At 41.2% G+C, this 23,032-nt stretch overlaps 1 protein-coding gene and 1 long non-coding RNA gene across 4 annotated transcripts in view; one reads left to right on the forward strand and one right to left on the reverse strand.

The window, feature by feature from the left end:
- The window catches only part of Nostrin (nitric oxide synthase trafficking), a 69,830-nt gene extending 47,084 nt beyond the window's left edge, over window positions 1-22,746 (reverse strand). Inside the window, exons 1-3 of the mRNA XM_008837816.2 lie at window positions 22,543-22,746; window positions 13,584-13,669; window positions 1-84 (exon numbers count right to left, since the gene is read on the reverse strand). Of these exons, the coding sequence (XP_008836038.1) occupies window positions 1-84; window positions 13,584-13,669; window positions 22,543-22,569 (197 nt within the window). The 5' untranslated portion in view covers window positions 22,570-22,746. The remainder of the gene's footprint in view (window positions 85-13,583; window positions 13,670-22,542) is intronic.
- On the forward strand, window positions 9,379-22,332 carry LOC115071198. Of its 3 annotated transcripts, XR_003850305.1 has the most exons (5): window positions 9,379-9,684; window positions 10,634-10,733; window positions 15,363-15,516; window positions 21,779-21,865; window positions 22,099-22,332. It is a non-coding gene; the product is annotated as an uncharacterized LOC115071198 (long non-coding RNA). The 3 variants fall into 3 exon arrangements; XR_003850307.1 differs by lacking the exon at window positions 10,634-10,733 and having other exon boundaries at window positions 15,358-15,516; XR_003850306.1 differs by lacking the exon at window positions 10,634-10,733.
- Window positions 22,747-23,032: the final 286 nt, after the last annotated feature.

Here is a 23,032-nt window from a genome sequence, read left to right on the forward strand (position 1 = left end):
TTTTTCTTTGAGCCCTGTAGTGCTTTGCTCAGTTTGCCTGCCAGTTTCTGAAGTCCTTTGGCATAGCTAATCTCCAGGTTGGCCCTATGAATAAGCAAAGGGCTATTTGTTAAGTAAGCTGTGCTGGTCAGAAATCAGCAAAGACATCCATGGTCATTTAGAACTGGGAATACATTGGTCCAGGCTTTTCTGGCTTTGATAGTTTGCACTGAAAAGTCAGCTGTTATTCTGATAAGTTTTCCTTTATAAGTAACTTGTTTCTCTCTAGCAGTTTTCAGTACCCTCTCTTTATTCTGTATTCACTGTTTTTACTATGATATGCCATGGGGAGTTCTAGAGGATACTACATAAGCTGCTAAGGGAGAAAATCAATCAATGGTCCAACCCAGCTGTAAAGCCTTATAACCACAATGACTGGCACAGCAAACTATCTCTATTGGTGCAGTAGTGGCACTTTAATCTAGAGGGTAATCAACAGCTATCTAATCGGACTTAAAGCCCTCCCAATGGGAAGGAACTCATGGGTGGCACTGTAAATATGACCAAATACACATGACTGGAGAGGTCATAGATCCTAGAGAAAATCCTATATCGTATCTCTGGACAAATGAAATTTCTTACTATATGCTAAATGTGGATCCCTACATTCATAGACAAGAATACTGTACACCACTCATCAAAGAAGCTTCTTTTTGCAGCAGATGAAGGCTATTACATAGTTCCACACCTGGTCACACACAGAGAATATATATCTGAGAGATTTCTAGCCCTAAGTGACACATCTACACTGGAACCTGAGCTCATAGAACCTAGTGGAACAAGGGATAGAGAGAAAACTAATACATCCCTCAACTCTTACCAGAGAAACTTCCTTATACAACAGAGTACAATGCATAAAGGCCACAGTTGATGAAGTTTTAGAGAATAAGAGACTGCAGTGTGCAGGTCCCTGGATAGGACTCCTATATTAAACCTCACCCACCATGACTCAGGGATCATTGTGGAAGAGGGGATGGGAGGGTGGAAAGATTGTAAAAGCCAGGACTGGTATATGAACATAAAGAAACAGAGGCTTTTGGGCCTCTGGGAATCTGCTCATATGAACTTGCAACAATGACAGCACACACAAGACCCATGCTGGCTCAATCAGACAAAAAAAAAATCCAGCATAGAACTGGGGAAATGGGTAGCAGGCCCTAAGGGATAATAGATCTTTTTTTTTTTTAGGGGAGTTACTCTAAGCAGGCTGACTAGACTCCAGTGGATGAAGGGACCTCTGGGTACAAATGCTTGACCAGATGGGCTTTAACATATATGACAGAATGCATGAAATTCAGTGAGGGGTACGGATAGGGGAGGGGGCCTGAATTTGATCAAGATCTATTATATGAAATGCACAAAAACTCAAGAAAAATATATATAAAAAAGAGATCAGCAAATACATACACAAACACCAGACATAGACACAGACAGGCACGCACACACACACACACACACACACACACACACACACACACACAAACTCTCACATATTTAAGGTCAGGCTGAAAAAACAATGCCTTCAAGAGGAAGAGATGATTTATTTATTGAAGGATTCACATGTCTTTAGGGAAATCCTTAAAAATATCAAAGAGAGTCTGACAAACAGAGAGTGTTCTAGTTAACTTTCTTTTTGCATCAGTGTTATGGGCTATTATTTTTCCCCCAAGGGGCCATAGTCCTGAACCCTGGTATATTGGTTACTCTCCTCATTGCTGGGACAAAATACTTGATGAATGCAACTTCAGGGAAGAAGGCTTTTATCTTACTCATTGTTTGAGGGTGCAGTCCATTGGGAAGGCTAGGGACGCATGATGGCTGCTGGTTACACTGCGTCTTCGGACAGGAAGCAGGTAAGATGACTGCTGATGCTCAGTTGGCCCTCTCCTTTGCTTTTAGTTCAGAACCCTTGCCCATGAGATTGTGCTGCCCACTTCGGTCTTCCCACCTCAGTTAAGCCCCTCTGAAAATGCCTTCACAGGTATATCCAGAGTTGTGGCCTACGTGATTTTAAGTTGTGCCAAGTTGACAGTCAGTATCAACCATCACACACTGGATCTGCAAGCGCATCTTATTTGGAAATAGGTTCTGTGACAGTGATGGCTAAACAAGGCTCAAAGCAATATTGATATGTCCTTAGAGAAGAGGAAACATGGACTCAGAGACAGACACCTGCATGGGGTGAAGACTGTGTGAACGTTCATGAAAGCAGAGATCAGAGGACGGATGCATGTATAAGCCAAGGGAAGCCCAGGATTGACAGTAAGACATCAGAAGCTAGTTGGGGCATAACACAGCATCCTCGTCACAGTTCATGGCAGGAATCAATAGGCTGACTCCTTGATCTCAAGTAGTAAATATTAGTTATTCTTATATTACTGTTATGAACCTGAAAGGAACTGTTAATACCAGAGGGGTCAGTTCAGAGGGAAGAGTGCACTGCTCTGCACCATCGTCTTCACTCAAACAGTGCTGAGGGCCTCTGGTGGAGAACTAACTGATGCTGACAGGAAAAGCCTCTTCCTCACAATTCAAGTTCACTTTTAGAATGTTCACTCCTACTCTGTAAAGGGTCTGAGAGGCTAAATGAGAGAAACAATTACCAGAAAGAAGCAATGCTTTCCTTTACATTGGTGGCTTCATTGTATTCACAGGGGAAAGAATGTAAGATTGTGGTGTCAGGATGAGGATCTTTACTTTCAGACAATTTGGAAGTTTGAATCTGGCCCTGCTCCTAAACTCTCTCTCTCTCTCTCTCTCTTTCTCTTTTTCTCTCTCTATCTTTCTGTCTCTCTCTACTCTCTCTAGCATACCATGTAGCCCAGGTTGACCTTGAACTCAATCTCAGGATGACTTTAAACTCCCAATCTCCTGCCTTCACCTCCTGAGTACTGAATTAGTCATGTACCACCATGCTCAGCTTCCATAACAAGATCTATTTGCCAATTCTTGCATCTCAGTGGCATGGCAGACTTGTGAGTATCCAGATCAAAGTCCTGTCACTAGCACATGAATGTCTAAAGAGTGGCTTCCCTACTGTGCAGTGTGTCCCCTTTGTGACTGAGCTGATGTTTCTCCTATGCTCTATCTATACACAAAAATAACAACATCCATTTATCAGGCCTCTACAACATGAAAGACATCATTGTAAGCATTTAAGTGTTTTCTTTTACTTTTTAATTATATTTATTTATTTATTTATTTATTTATTTATTTACTATCTGTTGTGTGTGCTCAAGTGCCACAGCACATGTGTGGAAGTCAGAAGACAAGGTGGTGGGGAGGGTCGTTGTGCTCCAGACTTCAGTCTTTCTACCATGTGGGTGCAGGGATCAGACATGGCAGCAAGCCTTTTACATTCTGAGTCATCTCTCCACCCTCTTTTGGTGTGTTTACTTTACAATAATCTGCATGGGGTGGATATAATTTGCTTACTTATTTTCCAAGGGGAATGTTGGGCATAGAGTTTAATTGGTGGCTCTACTGAGAACACATGAAAAGAAGGTGACACACTGGCTGAGCACCTGGGCACTCCAGTTGATCTTCCTGCTCCTTAGTGGTGTCATTCTCCCCACTCCAGTTGTATAGAAGAGGGAGCATTGCCAGGGCAGTCAGGCTAAAGTGCATCTTAAAATCTGAGCCACTTTTCATTTCACCTTCAATTGTAGAGTCTGAATCTGCTGCTAGAAATCCTACTCACAACTGCCTCAGTGCAGATGCTAAGAATCTCTGTGCTCCAGGGCCCTTTCCCAAGGCATTTGGTGGGCAAGGAGTGAGAATGTTAGTTATCTGGCAGAATGGCAGTGGAGGGGCACCTTGATATCAAATATCACTAGCCTACCCCTTTTAGGCTAGATTGAGATGGATCGAGTGTCTCTGACCAGTACAACCTGTAAGTTATTTGTGACCCCAGGGAGGTCTCCCCAGGGAGAATCAGCCAGGCAGGTCAGGCTGCAGTCATCTGCTTCAGCATTCTAATTCCTTGAGGCCACCTCAGCAGATGACTGTTCATCAGAAGAAACTGAAATGACAGCAAGGGAGGGGTGTGGGACATTGTCCTCTAGGTCCTAAAAGACTTTTATCTCATCGGATGTTAATGATTAAATTCCAACCCAATGACTAATTTCCAAGCCAATGACTAAATTTATCACTCTTAGAGGAAGCCACATTCCAAGAGTCAAGTGTAATGACAACTGTCACTTTTTAAACTCTAAATGATTGCCAAGTGGAAGCAAACACTGCTATGTGACTTTTCTGTGTTTTAATATGTATGTGTGTGTGTATATATATACATACAGGTGCTCACATACACATATGCAGAATCCTGAAAGGATACCCTTTCAGTTCTTTCAGAGACAGTACTTTAGACTGGTTCCTTCCAACTCTCTTGAAGGGAGTTGTTTTATTGTGGTTTTGAGCCAAAAGACACCACATGTAGAAAAGGAGTCCAGAGAGGCTGAGCTAATCTCTAATTAAGACATGAAATTTTCTTTCCCGCCTTAAAATGATCAGGAAGAAAACAGAAGTATATTGTGCTTAATATTCTAGCCCTTCCATTCTACAGTCACTATTTGTTTTCTTTCTTTCTTTTTCTTTTTTTTGGTCCTTTTGAGACAGGTCTCCCTGTAGCCCCAGCTGACCTGGAACTCACTACATAGACCAGGCTGGCCTTGAACTCATAGAGATCTACCTGCCTCTGCCTCCTGAGTGTTGGCAGACGTGTGCTATGCCACCATGCCTGGCTACAGTCACTATTTCTAGCATTAGTAAAAATGCCTTCTGTAAGCAATGGTCCTTGTGTGCATGAACTTGATGTATATCCTTTTGGATGGGTAACTTTAGATAAAGAATATTCCAGTGAGTTTTCAAGATTATGAACTAGGGAAATGACATGCATTGACTTTCAGCTCATTTACATTCTAGTTTCCTCTCAGCATGCAAGGCAGGTCAATATATTTTCATTAGTAGTAATGAAAACCAACCAATAAGTTAAAAAAAAAAAGCACACCAGTATTTGGCTTAGAGTTTAAAAAAACTCACACCTTTGAAACAAAGAAGGCATGTAAAATGTGTGGTTTCAAATTTAGCATTTTAGATACAGCACAAATTAAACTGTAAGAATAAATGGCCATGTCCCTTTTAGAGGTTCTTGTTCTAAGAAGAAATAATTTCTTTAGAAAAACCCTCTAGTTTCCTCTGCATTGATGCAGAATTAGTTAAAATTGAGCTAAGGCTTTCTTACACTTGAAGGAAGCAGGTAACCAAGTGCTCTCTATAAATTAAGGAATTTTAGTAATTTCACATGCTCAATAGACTGTGCTATTGGTGATACCCTTTCTTTTACCTCTGAGTTCACCCCAGAACCAGCTTCATTTGGAGTGGATATGCTAATATTTTCCTTTCTATCTTTATCGGTTTTCCTTTTGAAAGATTGCTACAGCTCATCTTATGACTAAGTTGTACTTAAAAACCACCAGAGGCTGCTTGGTGGTGCATTCCTGCAATACTAGCCCTATAGAGTCTGAGCCAGGAGGATCAAAAGTTCAAGGCCAACCTGGTCTACACAGCAAGTTGCAGTTCAACCTGGGCTATGTAGAGAGCAAGATGAAATCTCAAATGTACCCCTTCCAAAAAATTACTGGAAACTGTCATGGACTAGGGAGAATGGGGAGAAACTGGGCAATGGGTTACAGTTGGAGGAGACAGGAAGAACAGTTGCTGATGTTTTATTGCACAGTAGAGTGACTATAGTTAACAATGTGTGCTGCAAAACAGCTAGAAGGGAGGTTTTTAAAAGCTTTTACCACAAGGAAATGATAGACATACAATGTGATGCATATGCTATTTACACTTATTTACCATTACATACTGTATACATACGTCGAATTATCACATTGCATCTATAAATATGTAAACTACTATGTGCCAACTTAAAAGTTAACAGGTAAGGATGGGGACATAGTGGTAGACCACTTGCTGTTATGCACAAGGCCCTGGGTTCAAGCACCTAACACTACTAAAGAAAACAAAATGATCAACAACAAAAATGTTAGTTATTGATAATGAGAATGAAATAAAAGCTCTAATATGCCAGTGCTGTGGTTCCCTGGCTAGCCCATTTGACCATTACTGATTGCCTTAATTCTGGCTCCTGAGAACATTTGTAAGAAGATGAATGGGTAGACGGAAGATCCTCTTGGATCATAGAGTCACCCTTGTCATAGAGTCACTGCACATGCTAATCCAGGAGACAGTCAAGCTAAGCAGCTCCAGAACTTTTAGATCCTGCATCTGCTCATTCCCAAGCTCAGTGTGTCCATGTGTGCACAGTGAAGGGAGGAAGGACCATGGTGGGGGAAGTCAGGTCAAGTAGACAAGACAGGCAGTCTTCAAGTATTTTTAGATCGAAACAAAAATTTTATTCCAAACCCAACCATACCATAGATATATTAGTGCTGGGAGAAGGAGTGAGGAATGGAAAAGTCTGACTACCTCTTCCTCCTCAACCCTAAGTAGTTTCTGAGGGCTCCTCATGGACCCTGTGAGCCACAGAGTTTAGAAGCCATTGGGTTTCATGACACAGGCTTCCCTTCTATAAGAATAGCTCAGTAGCTCCTGAGCTTATTGGAACTTGCCTAGCAGCCCCCAAATTGCCTGCCCATTGGAAGATGCCTTTGCATTAAGTCTGGGTTAGTCTGAGTAAGGATCAACTTGTGAAACCTTTTCCATATCTCTACCTATTAATTAGGAAAGATAAGGGTATATACATGCCACATTTGACTGTGAGAGCTAGAGTTCAAGAATTAGACATATCTAGCACAGTGCCTGGTCTATAGGTTGTACTAGATAAAAGGTCTCTTCTGTGATTTTATTTTTCTATCTTTTGTTCAAAATAATACTGGACATACAGTACCATGTTAGTAAATGTCAAAAACATACCTATTTGCTGATTCTCAGGAATTGTCCAACATGACCTTCCTAAGTTACAAGTGCCTGAAGGCACAGACGAAGTCTGCAGCATCCAAATCAGTGAACATCTACTGAATGCCTGCTTTGTGCAGGGCCCTAGTCCCATTGGATACAAAGGCTTTTACAATGTTCAGTCTCCAATAGGGAAGGACAAATGACCAGAGCAAAACAAAGCAGGGCAGTAGGCACTCCAGCAGAGATAAGTGTTAACTCTACACATAGAATGGGAGGAGAGTTAAGGCTAGAGACCTCAGTCAAAGAAGGTCTTCCCCAGTATAACAGTGGACCATGAAGAATATATTGAACAGAGCCAGAGCTAGTCAAGGAAAGTGGGGATGCACCTACCAGGCAGCAAAACCCCCTGTGATAACATAGGGGCAATGGGTGGTGGGAATGGTAGCAGGGGTACGTGTGGGGAGGTACAAGCAATTCAGTAAGAAGGAGAGGATCAGGGATCACAGGGACATGGAGAGAGACTAGATGGAAGGCAAAGTCCAAATCTCAAGTTATTTCTAAAATACTATGAGGGCTGCATTTCATCCTAAAACTTAGGGGAATCTCTGAAGGGTGTTAAACAGGATCAAGGTCACAATAGAAGATAATGTAGTGACAAACAGACCCCAAAATAAAAAGCAGTCCGCTCCCTTCCTAACAGTCTAATGTGGTGCTCTGCCAGGTACCTTTGTGTACAGTGCAAACTACATAGCTGCAGGATAGTAACCCAAGACAGAAGACTAGATCAATCAATCCCTGACTGCATGGAGCCTGGCCCAGTGACTTGTGATACTGTATATAATAATTAGAGGCTAGCTCCTAATGATTACCCTTTGTGTCTCACTCTAAGTGGCCAGTCTTAGGAAGCAGAAATGAGAGTATAGAATTTACTGCTAACAAGATAGTGGGCTGCCCACCTCCTATCTAATTAAATATAATCCCACACAAATGGCCCAGGAGACAAGACCAGCTAATTGCTCTCAACTGTTATAAAGGGACCTAATTCCCTGGTATTTCTCTCTCTCTCTTTCTCTCTTTCTCTCTCTCTCTCTCTCTCTCTCTCTCTCTCTCTCTCTCTCTCTCTCAATTTTCCTAATGTGTTTCTCTCTACAGTGGGTATTATACGTTAATACTTTTCTATCAATTCTGGTCTGGTAAATCCTTTTTTAAAAAATTTTTATTTATTATTTTTATTTTATGTGTATGTATTTGCCTACATGTAAGTAAGTGCACCCGTGTCATGCAATGCACACGGAGATCAGAAGAGGCTGTCAGATCCCCTGGGACTGAAGTTACCAACAGTTGTTAGCTGCCATGTGGGTGCTGGAATTTGAACCCAGGTCTTCTGCAAGAACAACCAGTGTTCTTAACTGCTGAGCCATCTTTCCAGCCCCTGGTAAATCCTTTTACCCCACATCTTGAACTTGTTGTTCCTAGTTCCTGGTATAACAGATACATAAGAGGCAAGGGTAGAGCCTCAGCCAACCAGCAGGGTAAGGGAAATTTGCTTGGATTAGAAACAGGAGCTTCTTGGAATGGATGCAGTTCTGAGCTAGGGTTCACTGCAAAGGAGGAGGGTAGATTGGATTTTTGCCTCCATCCATCCTGCTCAGCTAGGTGCTTTTCTGGAACTGTAGGACAGTCACCTAGAGCAGAAGACTAGATCCACAGATTTTTCCAACAAAGGCCACAAAATGAAAAGAAAGCTATGACTAGAAAAGATGGAAGTCTTGGCCATGGATTAAGATAGAAGGAATCATGGGTATAGGCAACCCTGGCTACTGGGCTTGATTGGGTGTGCAGTGGTCTCAGGCTTGAGGGTGAAAACCTAGGCATACTTTGTTAATACGCCAGTTTCATTGAGGGAGTACCTGCTTTGAACAAAAGCTGACAAAGCTTGTTTTGAACATAACTTTGGTTCTAAGGGACATCTTGGAGGAAGCAAACACCTAAAAATCTGTCACATGTATGTTGGAGCACAATTAAGACTTGTTTAGTAGTATACATATGCAAGTCGTCAATATGCAAGGGAGCTGATGTTGGAAGATCATTCCAGAAAATGAGTAGAATCAAATATTTCATTTCAGTTAAAAAATTTTTTGTTATTATTGACAATGTCTTCAGTGAATCATTGATGGAACAAATGATCAGCTAATTACCTTTCTTGCTGTCTGACTTTTTTAATTGAAATTTTTTTTAATGTCTGGAGTGGCAGTTCTTCCATTTGAAAAATTGTTCTTGAGCTTCCTTTCAGAGGAACAACTGATTTCCCATCAAATCCTGTTAAACATTAGCTTTGGCCAAACATTTATAAATTGTTTCTGGAAATGTGCCTTTGTAGTTTTAAATATGACCTGTGGTTGTGCTAGAGTGAACCTGAGGACTTTGGCATTCAGCACAGCAGGAGCTGCTATGTGTTTCTGGCTGAATCTGAATTTGAAATAGGAAAACAGAAATAGCTCACTGAACAGAAGTGAAGCATGACCACGAATTGCAGAATATTCAGGCAAAATTGTATTTTGAGAGCAAGTGCACTTTTCTATCACCTCCGATTAGAATAAATGCAAGAAGGCAGCTGAACTTGGAAACACACAGTATCTGGACTTGGAACTGCAAGGTGATACCACCTCCTCTGTATGTGAGAAAACAGCTCTGCTAAACCACATCTCAGCAGATTCCTAGGTAAGATTTCTGGAGATGTAAACCTCCAAGGACACCGGAATCCTTGTTCTAGCAATACAGCCGTGATGATAACAAGCAACAGAACTTCAGTTATCTTTAATGAATTTATTTGTTCTATCTACCAATATTTACCAACTGCTGTGATTTCTGTCATTCTAGCGACCACTGGATTAGACTTCAGGATTTCCTATGCCCTGACCCTCATTTGCATATATATTCCAAGAATACCATTTTCCTTGTCTGATGAGGTTTTCCCATATGTATCTAGTACAAATGAGATGTATCATTGATTTATATATAATAAGCTCACACATTTAAGAGAAAAACTACCCTGTGCTTGTAGCTGAGGGAAGATATTCTAAGGAGACACTTGTGCCCCTCCATTTGACTATCAGACTGTTAAGACAATGGACCAAGAAATTAGAATTTCTCCAGGAGTCTTATGTTAGGAAAAGGGAAAGACTGGGGCTCTGGTACCAGCCAGAGGAGAAGCTTGTCTCCCGGGAAGAGATTTTCAGTTCAGATAACTCTGTTTGTGACACCACCTTACTAAGCTGACTAGAGCTGAGGCAATGGTGGGCCAGTGATAGGCAGGGCCATTGCTTAGTCATGCATACCTCCTGCCTTGTGCTTAAACCTAAACCTCATGTCAGTCACCATGGAGATGGTCTTGTGGGTGACTGGATCTCTTTATTTGTTCTTCCCAATGTAGCCACATTGAATAAATCACTGTTTTTCACTGTTTCTCTCTCTCTCTTTCTCTCTCTGTGGGGTGTGTGTGTGTGTGTGTGTGTGTGTGTGTGTGTGTGATATACGTACATATGTGTGCATGTGGATGTGTGCATGTATGTGTGCAGGTATGCAGACATATGTGTGAGAGTGAATGTGGAGGCTGGAGGTCATGTCAGATGTCTTCCTCAATCTCTTTCCACCTTATTTTTTGAGATAGATCTCTCACTGAACCTGGAGTTTACCAATCCAGCAAGGCTGACTGGCCATTGAGCCCTGGAGATCCGCCTGTCTCTGTGTTGCTAGTGCTGGGATTACAGGTATGAGCTGCTGTGCCCAGCTTTGTTACATGGGTGCTATAAGTCTTCATACTTGCAGGCAAGCACTTTACTGACTGGCCTATCTGCTCAGTCCCCCATTTGTCTCTTTAGTTGGTCTCCTGAGGACAGGTACTTTAACCTAGCATCTTAGGGCTAGCAGGGCCAAGGCTCTGACCCTAACAACTCAGGTAGCAAGTCTACTTCTGGGTAGCCAAATGACTAGCCTTTTGTTTGTTTTCTACTTTGATTTTTGTTTATTTTGGTCTTAACTTAAAAACACATTTATTTATGGGGTAGGAGGCTCAAGTGTGCTGCAACATGTGTGTGCAGGTCAAAGGACACCTTTCAGGATGAGTTATCTCTTTTTCCTCCCATCATGTGGGTTGCAGTGATTCAGCCTAAGTTGTCAAGCTTGGTCTCAAGCCCCTTTACCTACTGATCCATTTCACCAGCCCCATTTTATTTTTTGAGATAGGATCTCACTACTTAGTCCAGCCTAGCCTAGAACTTGCAATCCTCCTGCCTCAGTGTCCTAAGTGCTAGGATTATAGGTGTGCACCATTATATCAGCCAAGAACTAGGCTTTTATGTTACATATAACTAGAGAAGTAATTTCTGAATTCATGAAATGGGGAGAGTTAGTAAAGGCAATGCTGGGTACACTGCAACAACTAATCCTTGTGGAGTGAGTTGTTTTGTTGAGACAGTTCAAGCATAGTAGGAAGACGTAGTGACCTCCCAATCCCATTACTCCCACTGGATAGAAATGACCCTGTCCTAGAAAATGAAACAGCCTCTGCCTCTGCTGACTCATAGAAATAAGGCCTAAAAATATACAATGTGGAACATATCCATACGTTAATAAAGTGTTTATGCCCACTAGGAAATAGTTCTCTGGGACTACACCCCCCAGGTAACCTGCATAATGAAACAGCTGATCAAGCTCAGGATACTGGGCAGCTCAAACAGGAGGGAAACTGCAAATGGGCATTAATCAGGAACCAGTATAAAGTGCCTCAGCTGTGGCATCTTGGCTGGGGGGGATGATTTAGTTATACCAGCTTAGCATTGTAAATGTTTAGGAAAGGGCCTGTCACATAAGTGATTTACTATACACCATTTTGAGGGAGGTATCTTTGTAAAACACTATATCCATTCTTTGCATTTATGCTACGTGCTTTCTCTTTTGAAGGCAGGGTCTCCCTATAGTCCCAGGCTGGCCTCAGTCTCACAGGGATCTGCCTGCCTCTGCCTCTCGAGTGCTGGTGTGTTTCACCTCACCTGGCTGCTACGCAGTCTTTAACCCAGAAATGTGCTTGCAATTTTATTGATCAGCAGCACCCTGTAGATTTTCATATTCTAAGTTCTGGTCCATAAAGAAATAAAATCATGAAGGGAGATGTCTTTAGCTGCTCAAGGGTTCCTTCCTCCTGGGCATGTTGCCCCTGGAGAATGTGGGGATGGAGGCTTTCGCCCTTTGAGAGAGAGGGTGGTGGTCCTAGGAAGCAACTTCAAGAGAGAACAGGTAAGAAGCCGAGGCTCTGTATGAAGTAAGTAGAAATCACAGGGTGAAGCTATGGAAGGAGCTGGGTGAGTATAAAGCAAGATGACAGCCAGGAGCACTGGCTCGAAGCCTGCCAGCCACTGGAGTCCCTTCAGCATTGTATCTTCTGCTTTCTGTCTTCATAGCTCTCTACCTGGCGTGATTTTGAAGTCTTGGACATAGACTAATGAAGACCAGATGACTGCCATGTGGGTCACCTACATGGCTAATCTGTGTACAGATTCTTCCTGATTTGTAGAAAGAAAGTGCTTTCTAATCTAAGCAATGAGTTGAATTTGTAGAATAGTTAACTGGTCTTACTTAAAAATAATTTTTTTGAGACTAATAACAATTTTTTCTTATAGAAGAAATACTGTCCCAGGTGGGTCCTCCCTTTCCTCTTTCAGGGAATCAGGCAGTTTATTAGGATGGAAATATCTCACATTTAAACTTTTATTTTGCTTTAGTTCCATTTGACAAAACTGTTTTTCTTCATAAAAAGTCCACTTGAGACTGGGCGTGGTGGCGCATGCCTTTAATCCCAGCACTCAGGAGGCAGAGGCAGGTGGATCTCTATGAGTTCAAAGCCAGCCTGGTCTACATAGTGAGTTCCAGGCCAGCTGGGGCTACAGGGAGACCCTGCCTCAAAATAAATAAATAAATTTAAAAAGTCCATTTGCGCTCTCCCAGTCATTTGTCCTTCCTGATGAAGCTAATGTTCTCCTTTGGGCTTGACTTTCTAATGGAGAATGCAACTGACTCGTGTAGTTTTCATATGTCATGTATAAATTCTCCTCCCTCTCTCTTTCTCTAGTTTTCTCCTTCCCTCCCCGACTTGCTCTGGGGATTGAACCCAAGGTCTTATACATTCTGGAAAAGCACTCTACCACTGAGCTTACACCCCCAACCTTACAATATTTTAAAATTAAAAGTTTCCTTTAAAAACATCGCAATCTCCCCACATGATGGCTTTAGAGTGTGTACTGTACAGATGTCCGCAGTAGGGAAAAGGCCTGAAGGACCCCGAAAAGCCAGAACCATTCTCAGGTTTTCTCATTTTAAACAGCCCTGGAATAGTGCTAAACTCAGGAATAAGTGGCTTGACTTAGCCTTCCTAAGCAGAATCCCTTCCTATCGTTTTTTAATTTTTATGGTATCCAGTTGATAAATGTGCAATAAAAGTTCGTTCTTCAAACCAATTTCTCAAGTACCCAAGTATAACGCTGTGTTAAGAAAGCAGGGCAGTGTGTAATCACGCCTCTGGTCACACCACATGCTGAGACTGCGCACAAAATGTGCATTTGTACCTTTGCTGAAGAACGGATGTGATCTGCTTGCAGAAATTCTCTCCATTTTGAGCAAACTCCTTCAGGCTCTTGTACACTTTATTGTACTGGGAAAAAAAAGAGCAAGAAACTTATGAGCAGCCATAATTCAGAATGCAGTTCTGGTGACCTCAGTCACAAATAACTGCATCTACGGCATGCACACATTTTGCGATGATGTCTTGAATAAAGATCAGATCTCTAGCTAGATATGAGAAATCTTACGGAATTGTTCAAAAAGAAAACAGGTCTATCTGTTTCTGTCCTAGGTCAAATACAAGCAATCCAGCTGTAGGTACACTTGGAATCTAGTTTGCTGGCCTCCTTATTGTTCCCAGGAAGGTCAAAAGTACAGTCTGTAGGGTACCATATTATCACTTTGTGTCCCGCCACCCTGAACACACCAACTCCTAACTAATACTTCTGGGTTTATGATGAATGATGAATCATTAAAGTGAGCTTTTTTTTTGTTTCTTTGTTTGCTGATCTGAAATCAGAAACACGTCAAAATCCAAAGTTTTTTGAGCTCTGATTTCATACCATAAATAGAAATTTTCATTCTTGATGTTAAATGACAGGTCTCAGTTAAAACACAGACATGGAGGCACCAAAGAGATGGCTCAGCAGTTAAGAGCACCAGCTGCTCTTGTAGAAGGGTCAAGTTCAAGTGTTAGCACCCACACATGGCTAACAGCTATCCATAACTCCAGTTCCAGGGGATCCGACACCCTCTTCTGTCCTCCTCGGGCATTGCATGACACGGGTGCACTTACATTTGGGCAGACATAACACTCATACACACAAAATAAAAACAAAATTAAAAGAAACCCCAGAGGCACGGTAAAAATGTTGTATAAGATCATCTTCAGGGTATGTGTATAAGGCATATATGAAATATAAATATATTTCATGTTTAAACTTAGGTCCCATTTCTAAGGTGCCTCATTGTGCATTCACAAATATTCCAAAATCTAAAACAACCTTCAAATATGGGATATTTCTGGTTTTAAGCATTTTGGATAAGAAATTCTTAGCCTGTAGTACCAAACAGCTGTATTGGAACTTCCTAGAATACAAGGAGGGCAGTGAGAGTGCAGAAATTTTTACAAGGAATTTTTTAGCTACTAAAGCAGGTTGCAAGCTCCTGGGCTAAGTGTTTGTACATGGGGGGGTGTCAGACAGGGAGCAGGGTGAGGACCACAGGCTGAAGCAGGCTGGAGAGGCTGCACCAGCACAACTCTGGCCCACAGATGCCCATGAGCATGTGGCCCAGTGTAGCCAGATCTTCCACTTTGTAAGAAGTAGCAAACAATTCATAAACTTTAATTCTCCCTGCACCTGTGGTGGGGGTCCAGTTTGTAGCCCTTGTCTTGAAGAAGAAATGATCCCTTGCTAAGAGTTATAAGAACCTAGCTTTCTGGGTTTTATTTCCAATCAAACTAACTTGGCTTCTCTGAATGGTACAAGACCATTCAGACCTTCCTCCCTTTGAGTATGCTGGGAGAGTTTTGGTGCATGTAATATGGTGAGAAGTCCTACAAAAATAACTTTCCTCAGCTTCGTTGTTTATTCCTACGTGACTTAAACACTTTCACTACATTCTTCTGTAAATCTTTTATTTATTTTCTTATAACACCAAAAAGAAAAAAAAAAAATCCCACAAAACCCCCCAGTACCAGGAGAGGACAATGTAGCAGTGTTTAGCAGTATCTACACACCTCTAATGAAGCTGAGCTCTGCCTTCCTCCCTCATAAGTGCAGGTATGGCTGAATGCTGCCCAGAGAAATGTGGCAGAAAACCCTGAGCAGGACTCCTTTTCCTCTTTCCTGCCTCCTGGACTTGGAAGTGATGGGCCTTGCTGTGATGTGGTATCGACATTGGATACCATTAACTGAGCTCACCGAGTAGAAAGAGGTGAGGAGCCAGAGTCCCTAGTGGGTGTGGAGGCCAACATGTAAGCCTTCAGCTCTCTACTTTCAGACTTACTGTAATTGTAAGAGGAAACACAATGGCAATTTTAATTTTATTTATTATTCTGTATGTATATGATGTATGTGTGTGAGGATGTCATATATGTGGAAGTCAGAGGACAATTTTGTGGAATCGATTCTCTCCTTCCACCCTGGATTCTGGGAATTGACCTCAGGTTTCAGGCTTACACACTAACTGTGGCAAACACTTTTACTTTCAGAGACATCTATCTCACTGGCTGTACAATGGTGTTTTTTTAAAGACTTTAATTTAGGATTTTTAAAAATGCAACTTTAACATGGTTCTAACTCAGTCTTAACTACTGATATAATTTATGGAACATTTTATGTTTCATAAGATTGTAGTCATATCGAAAGTTATGACACATGCTATGTACGCTACTGGGTTACGGAGACATTAAATTTTTATTCTGTTCTTTCTGAGCAATTATTTTTTTCCTTTTCATAATTTCTTTGGATATTTTTGGATATTTACTCTCCCATGTGAACATTTATTTAATTGAAAGTTTTTAAAAATCCCTGTTAGAATCCTAATTAAAATTGTAGTGTGTGTGTGTGTCTGTGTGTGTGTGTGTGTGTGTGTGTGTGAATTAGAAGAAATGGGCTTTTAAAAATGGTATTTAGACTTTCCATCCAAGAACACAGTGAAAGTCTTTTCATTTGTTCAAATCTTTTTTCATGTTCAATAAAATTTTATGATATTCTTTATAGGTCCTGTGGCTTTCTTATTTGATTTATTTAGAAATATCTCCCAGTGTCAAGATAAGTATTTTTATTGTTTCTCCCCCCAGTTTATAGCAAAGCAGAAAAGAAGACTCAACAAGAGTTGAAACCGTGCAGGCAGGGGCAAGCTAGATTGGGATGCCTGCTTGCAGACAAGTTTCCACATAACACTGCAGCTGGGTCTGGGTCTGAGGAAACACAGTAGAGAGCAGGATTGGAGGGATCAGCCTTCAGAATAGGAGCGAGGAAAAGAGGTCGATCATGGAGCAGAAGGAAAGACTCCCAGGATGAAATGCCCTAAGGAAGTGTCCCACCAGCTTACCATCACTGATCACAGCTTTCACTCAACAGCCCTGGGGAGAGAATAGGAGTCATGGGAGCATAGAGAGACCTTCCTTATAACATATAAGTAGACCATTAAAATTTTTTCTAGGGCCAGGCATGGTGGAGCACGCCTTTGATCCCAGCACTTAGGAGGCAGAAACAGGCAGATCTCTGTGAGATAGAGGCCAGCCTGGTCTCCATAGTGAGTCTAGGCCAGTTGGGGCTACAGGGAGATAATGTCTTAAAAAGAGAGAAAAAAAATTCTTGCGTGTGTGTTGGGCTGCTGTGTTATTGCATTCTCCAATTTATTAACCACGGAAATGCCGTAAGATGTCTTTTATAATGTCTCCCTTAGACAAATTTTAGGAGACCAGGACATTGTGCAGGTTTAAAAACTTGTGGTTGAAAACTCAACTGTCTTCAGTTACAGTGATGGAGCCTGTGGCAAAGCAAAGAATACCTGTTACCTTTACCCTCTTCAAAAGCACTCAAACTCAGCTTGTAGAGTAGGGGGGCTGCTCAAGTAAAGCACAGTTTAAAGCTTCTGTTGACCCTTGGGCTGCCAGTTCTAGAATTTAGAAGATGATCCTTTGTCATTTAAGAATTAAATACATCATATTTTTTTCACATTATGGCATGCATAGAAAATCTTTGAATCAGAACAGAGTGGTAAATGGAAAAAGTTGTTTGAGGTAGAGAAATGGTCAATGGTTCTTCTACCTCAGGCATTCGCTGTCCATTCAAAGGTCTGAGGCAACCCATTTCCTGAACTCCATTGTGCCCAGCACATCATATTGTTGTTAAATTTAATGATCAGATAAGAGAGGGATACTCTGCTTATCAGCACTGGATAAAATCTTTACCTTTGAACCTATGTCCAATGTGCTGAAAACTTCCTAACATCCCTGATCCAGATTGAGATAAAGGTGACATCCATAAACAAAAATGATGGTAAGACTATTTCTATTATCTCAGCTTAATTCCTTTTTTAGAATCAACGGTCCTGTGTCTTTCATCAGGTACCATCTACTCAGATTTGAAAACAAAAGTTGTTGAAAGTAGACTTGCCTAAAAGCCAAAGCTGATCCCACGACTACCTAGGCTCGTGTGTGTGTGTGTGTGTGTGTGTGTGTGTGTGTGTGTGTGTGGAAGGCTGTGATGATGGTTGAAATTCTGTCTGTCTGTGTCAGTGTGTCTGTTTGTACATGTGTGTATAATCAGAAAAGCCCAGACCACATCTGCTTTGAGGGGTGAAAGATCTTCACTTTGGTTTTGGTTCCACTGGTCCTGTCTCACTTCTCCTTCCCACCCACTCCTGTTTATCAGAGGGGACTTTCTATGGGGCACAGTACAGACACCACTGAAGTCCAAACCCTTACTCATAGTTAAGGACCAAAGAGTTGAATATAACCTCATTAAATTATGGAGAAAATTATGATTAGAAATGTCAGGTAAGTAAATCAACTAAAGAATCCATTAGAACCAAATGTTTTCATATAGATAATCAGTATAATCAGATTAAACTACTTGGAGAGCTGTTAAAAGTAGTACAGAGCCAGGTGTGGTGGCGCACACCTTTAATCCCAGCACTCGGGAGGCAGAGGCAGGTGGATCTCGGTGAGTTCAAGGCCAGCCTGGTCTACATAGTGAGTTCCAGGCCAGGAAGACCCTGTCTCAAAATGACCCCCCCCCCAAAAAAAGTAGTACAGGTGGCTTCTTAATGTCATCAAGCAGCAAAAAACAGAGAAGCGTTTATTCTTATCAAAATCATGTGCAAAATCAACTTTGGGTGTCTTTTCCCACCCACTGAGCTTTCAAATATCCCATCCCCTTTCAAATGTGCATTCCAGGAAATAACTTAAAATTGATTTAAAATTGATTTTATATGTCTATGTGAATTTATTTGAACATACTCTTTCTTTCCGGGACCATTAATTACTAAGAAGAAAATAAGGAATTTGTATTCTCTTGATAAAGAATTTAAATAGTCTGGTGGTAGACAGACTATTTAGGAGATTTCAGAGTCCTTAAAAATTCCTTCATATTGATAACTGATCTACACAGACGTGCCCTGTTCAGAATGTTAAAAAAAGGTAAATTCAATTATTATAGAAAAAATATATTTACTCTAGATGCACATGTGGACTTTTTTCTTAATATAACAGTGACCCTCACAGTGCTAAGTAAGCTATGGTATGATACCCCTCTTGAACTTCACTCGATAAGCTTTTGCCCATGTCAAACATGGGGCTACGGAGTTCATGTGGTTCATGGGGGAGGGTGATATTTCAAAGCAATTAATTAAGGGGTTATAGGTATTTGTTAGTGATCTGTTAATTATTTGATTAAATTAAAATCCTGAGTCAGACTTTCATAAATTATGGAAAAACAGAGCAACAAAAAGCATTCCAATATTCTGTCTCCTCTTATTTGACAGATGAAAAAACAGCGACCAAAGAAATGCAAAATGGAAGTTACAATCTCACTGACCACAGAACATCCACCTGCCTTTTTCCATCTCTTGATGGATCAGAGTCTTTTAGGAGCTATTGAACACGGCACTGGTGTCTTCTAAGTTAATGCTAGTTATACCTGGTGACTCAGGCTGATTCACCAAGATAGGAAGTTCAGACTGGCATCTAAGCCAAGACACTAACCCAAGGAGCAGCCTGGTGCTATTTTGGCAGCTGATGCCACGAGGGAAGGGGCTGATGGTATAGAAACTCAAGGCTTATTTTTCAGGCTACTACCTGTTTCTTTATGAGAAACTAGAAACAAAGTCTTGGTGATAGCTTGTAACAAAAAACATATTTGATTCCTATGGTCTTCTTTCATAAGAAGGTGGAAAGTGGTGCTTTGTTTTTTTGTGATTGGGTTATTTCCTTTGGTGACAATTTGATTCCTATCTACTTCCTTGCACATGGATTTGAAGATTTCTCCTGGCATAATTTTAGGTTTAGACACCAAGCTCACAGGCATTAAGGCTCAGAGCCAATTTTTCCTTTCCAGAAATAGAACTAAAAAAAAAAACTTTTAAAATAAGCTCCATAACCTCCAACACTCTCACAATTATTTAAGATCCACACACAGTACTTAGGCATGCTTTATCCTACACTGGTGATAATAATGTGAAAGTAGATGCTGACCTGACTCTGAGGTTGAAGGGCCCAGATAGCAGCCCGTTTTCTCACTGGAGCAAGATCTAAGAGAGATTTTTGAAGTTTTGTACCAGGCTTGCCCCACTTTCATTGTTTCGCAAAACCTGGTTTACCTAGTATTCTATTTTAAATGTTTAAAGCAAAATAATACAGAATTATAAAAAACTATATATATATGTATTTATAGAAACCTATTTCAAGCTTGTGCTATTATGTATTAATATGATAAATAATCTTAAGAATTACCAAAATATGTATGTGACTGAGAATAAATAATAGCTCATGATATCTTCAACAACACTGTTGTATAAAAATGTCTGTGGTGTTTATTGTTTAATATTCATAGACACTGTTAGTAGTGTCCGATATTCAGAGATGAAAGAAATTCTGCATTTCAATCAGAAATGATGTAAATACAAATGTTCTTCCCATATATCTGCTTACATGTTTTCTTTCTCTGAGTTTGCTCTTGGCCCACTGGGGTTGATACATGAATCCATTGGTGTGGACAAGTTAAGAACAGTAAATGAAACTAATGAATTGTGCTCTGGGCAGCACAAAGGGCTAATGGGAGAGGACACTGGGCAGGTGGTGAAAGCTTTGGGTTCTCTTTAAAAACTGCTATTTTTTGAAGCATTCATTTGCAATCTATGTCCTTGTTTTTAATCATGTTCCCAAACTGTAGCCTCCTTTTCACAGAGCATTGTTCCCCCCCAAGTACAAGCTGGTATTGTACCAGGAAGTCAACTTGAACACTTGATAAAGAAGAAACAATTGCAAATAAATAAATATTCTGTGACTTTAGAGAGTTTAGAAATTCAGGCTGAAGGGATATCCGCCTCCTCTTGACTCCCGGATACCTTTGGTGACAATGGGCCCACAGACATGACCTTCAGGGACAAGGATAAGCATCCTTGGGGCAGTGCTCAGAATAGGGTAAGGCATCCCAGGGAGCAGGTTTTGAACTGCCACAGAGGTGAAGGACTGGGGCTGCTCAGAAGAAAACATTTCTCCCAGGTCCTGACCTGAAGATAAGCTTTACTGCCTGTAAGAAGGGTGATAGGATTTAATCCCTTTTTTTTCTTCTTTGCTATTTATTTGTTTTGTTTTTTTTGAGATAGGGTCTCCCTGTAGCCTCAGCTGGCCTGGAACTTGCTATGAATACCAGGATGGCCTCAATTGCACAGAAATCCATCTGCCTCTGCCTCCAGAGTGCTGGGATTAAAGGTGTGCACCACTATGCCTAATTTCCAAAGGTCTCATGTAGTCCAGGCTAGCCACAATCTCACAAAGATCCACCTGCCTCTATCTTCCTAATGCTGGGATTAAAGGTGTATGCCACCATGCCAGGACCTTCCTCTCTTCTTTCCTCTTTAAAAACTTAGCTGGTTGTGCACCCCCTGCCCCGGCTATTATACTCTCTTGACATTGACTTTCCTCTTTAATGATCTAAAGTGCCAAGTTTGAGCCTCAATTTATCCCATCCCTGTCCCACCCTACTACCTCTGCATAGTACAAAAACAACACCAGATGTCCATGTTGAGATGAGTGGATTTAACAGTCTAATAGGGAGCAAACTCAAGGAGAGAAAAACCAACTTCCCTAAAAAGTTATTCATAATAACCCAATGACTGAGGCTAAAGTGACAAAGGGGGCCATTTCACTCTTAGCATCTGTATGCAAGCATAGTGTTGGAATTTTCTTTTACACTAAGCGCATCATATTTTTTGTTTCAAAAAGTAAAATTAGGTGGAGCTGGCTACTACCTTGATACCATGAATCTTCCTAGGCTTTTAGGGATTCACCTCACTTAGGCCATGTGTTCTTAGAGCTCATTTTGTGGCACAGCACCTAGTTTCATCTCTTCTGAGTCCATGGTTTCCTTAACCCTCCTGACAAACAGACAGGAAAGCAGTAATCCTTTGCTGATCTTTGTCTTTATGGCTTCATTACAGACCCCATTTATCTGTCTCTCCACAGGGTTGTTTTTTTAATAAAATACATTCAAGATGACAATTCATGGTTTCGGAGGTCGTCAATTTTATCTTTTCAGCATCACTTATTGTGGTAAGACACTGACAATCTTTGATTACATTATTTTTGAAATAAACATGCCTACCCTTTATTTTAGCTATGTCTTGTCTTCTAAATAAAATTTCTGCTAACTGCTAATGACCTTGCAGTATCTTTGGACTTTTGACCAGTTTTCTATTTGGGGGACTGTTTTCAGGATTGGAGCAAGGCTATTGGTAAACCTCCTACAAGGCTGACAAAATAGGAGTCTGTTCTGTGTCTTGCAGGCCTTGGGATCTTGACTCTAAGTCATTTGATTAAAAAGAAACAAAAAGCGAAAACCTTCCTGCCTGACTTCATTCTCCAAGCCAAAAATCGGCTGTAGACATTGTGTGTTTTTGTATCTACTCCACACACGATATTGGCACCCACTGGTGTGTGCTTTAAGACTGCTTCGTAAACAGCTACCATCTGGATTCAAATAGGATGTTCTATTCTCAAACCTTCTCCATGAATTTCAGAATAAAGTATAACAATGACTGTCATGTCTTATTGAGGGCTCTATTTTAAACTGAACCAAAGAAAAACCACAGACTTTTGTACCACAGCCAACAGCTAAACATGTTTAGTTTCTGAACAGCTCAAATTTCTGAATTTAAAAATCCATTAATCTGTAAATCACCCCCACCAGCATACGCACGCAGGCACATAAACTACACTGGTTTACTCACCGAGCAATTTGTCAGTGGGTCCCTCATGTCGAAATGCTGTTTGCTTTTGTCCTTTACCTACGCTCTAGCATTCTGGGTGCTGCAATCAAGGTTGGGTGTGTCCTGGACTTCCGGGATTCAAAGGGCTTAGAGTACGTCAGTCCTTGTCAAACACACCAAGGAGGAAGTCCCAGTCCTGGACTTTCATCCAGTTTGTTTCCTGAAAAAGCAAAGAACAACTCTGGGTCAAAAGAGCCAGCAGGAGATGGTGAGAAAGTCTTCTGCAAACACTCCCAGGGCGGGACACTGAGGCTTGGAGGGCGTGGCCTTGAGAAGGCCCAGAAACTGTAGAGTGTCCCCATGATCTGGGTTTCCAGAACGATGGCAGGAACTCACATTCTCTCTGCTTGCTGGACCAACCATAGCTCGTATTTTCTGTGTTTTATACTGCTCTGACTTTTGGGACCTATGCAAGCTGGGTAGGTACAATGGTTTATGTTGTTAACTTGAC

Source organism: Nannospalax galili, unplaced genomic scaffold (genome assembly GCF_000622305.1).
Source record: "Nannospalax galili isolate Female #2095 unplaced genomic scaffold, S.galili_v1.0 scaffold1398, whole genome shotgun sequence".
NCBI classification, from domain to species: Eukaryota; Metazoa; Chordata; class Mammalia; order Rodentia; family Spalacidae; genus Nannospalax; species Nannospalax galili.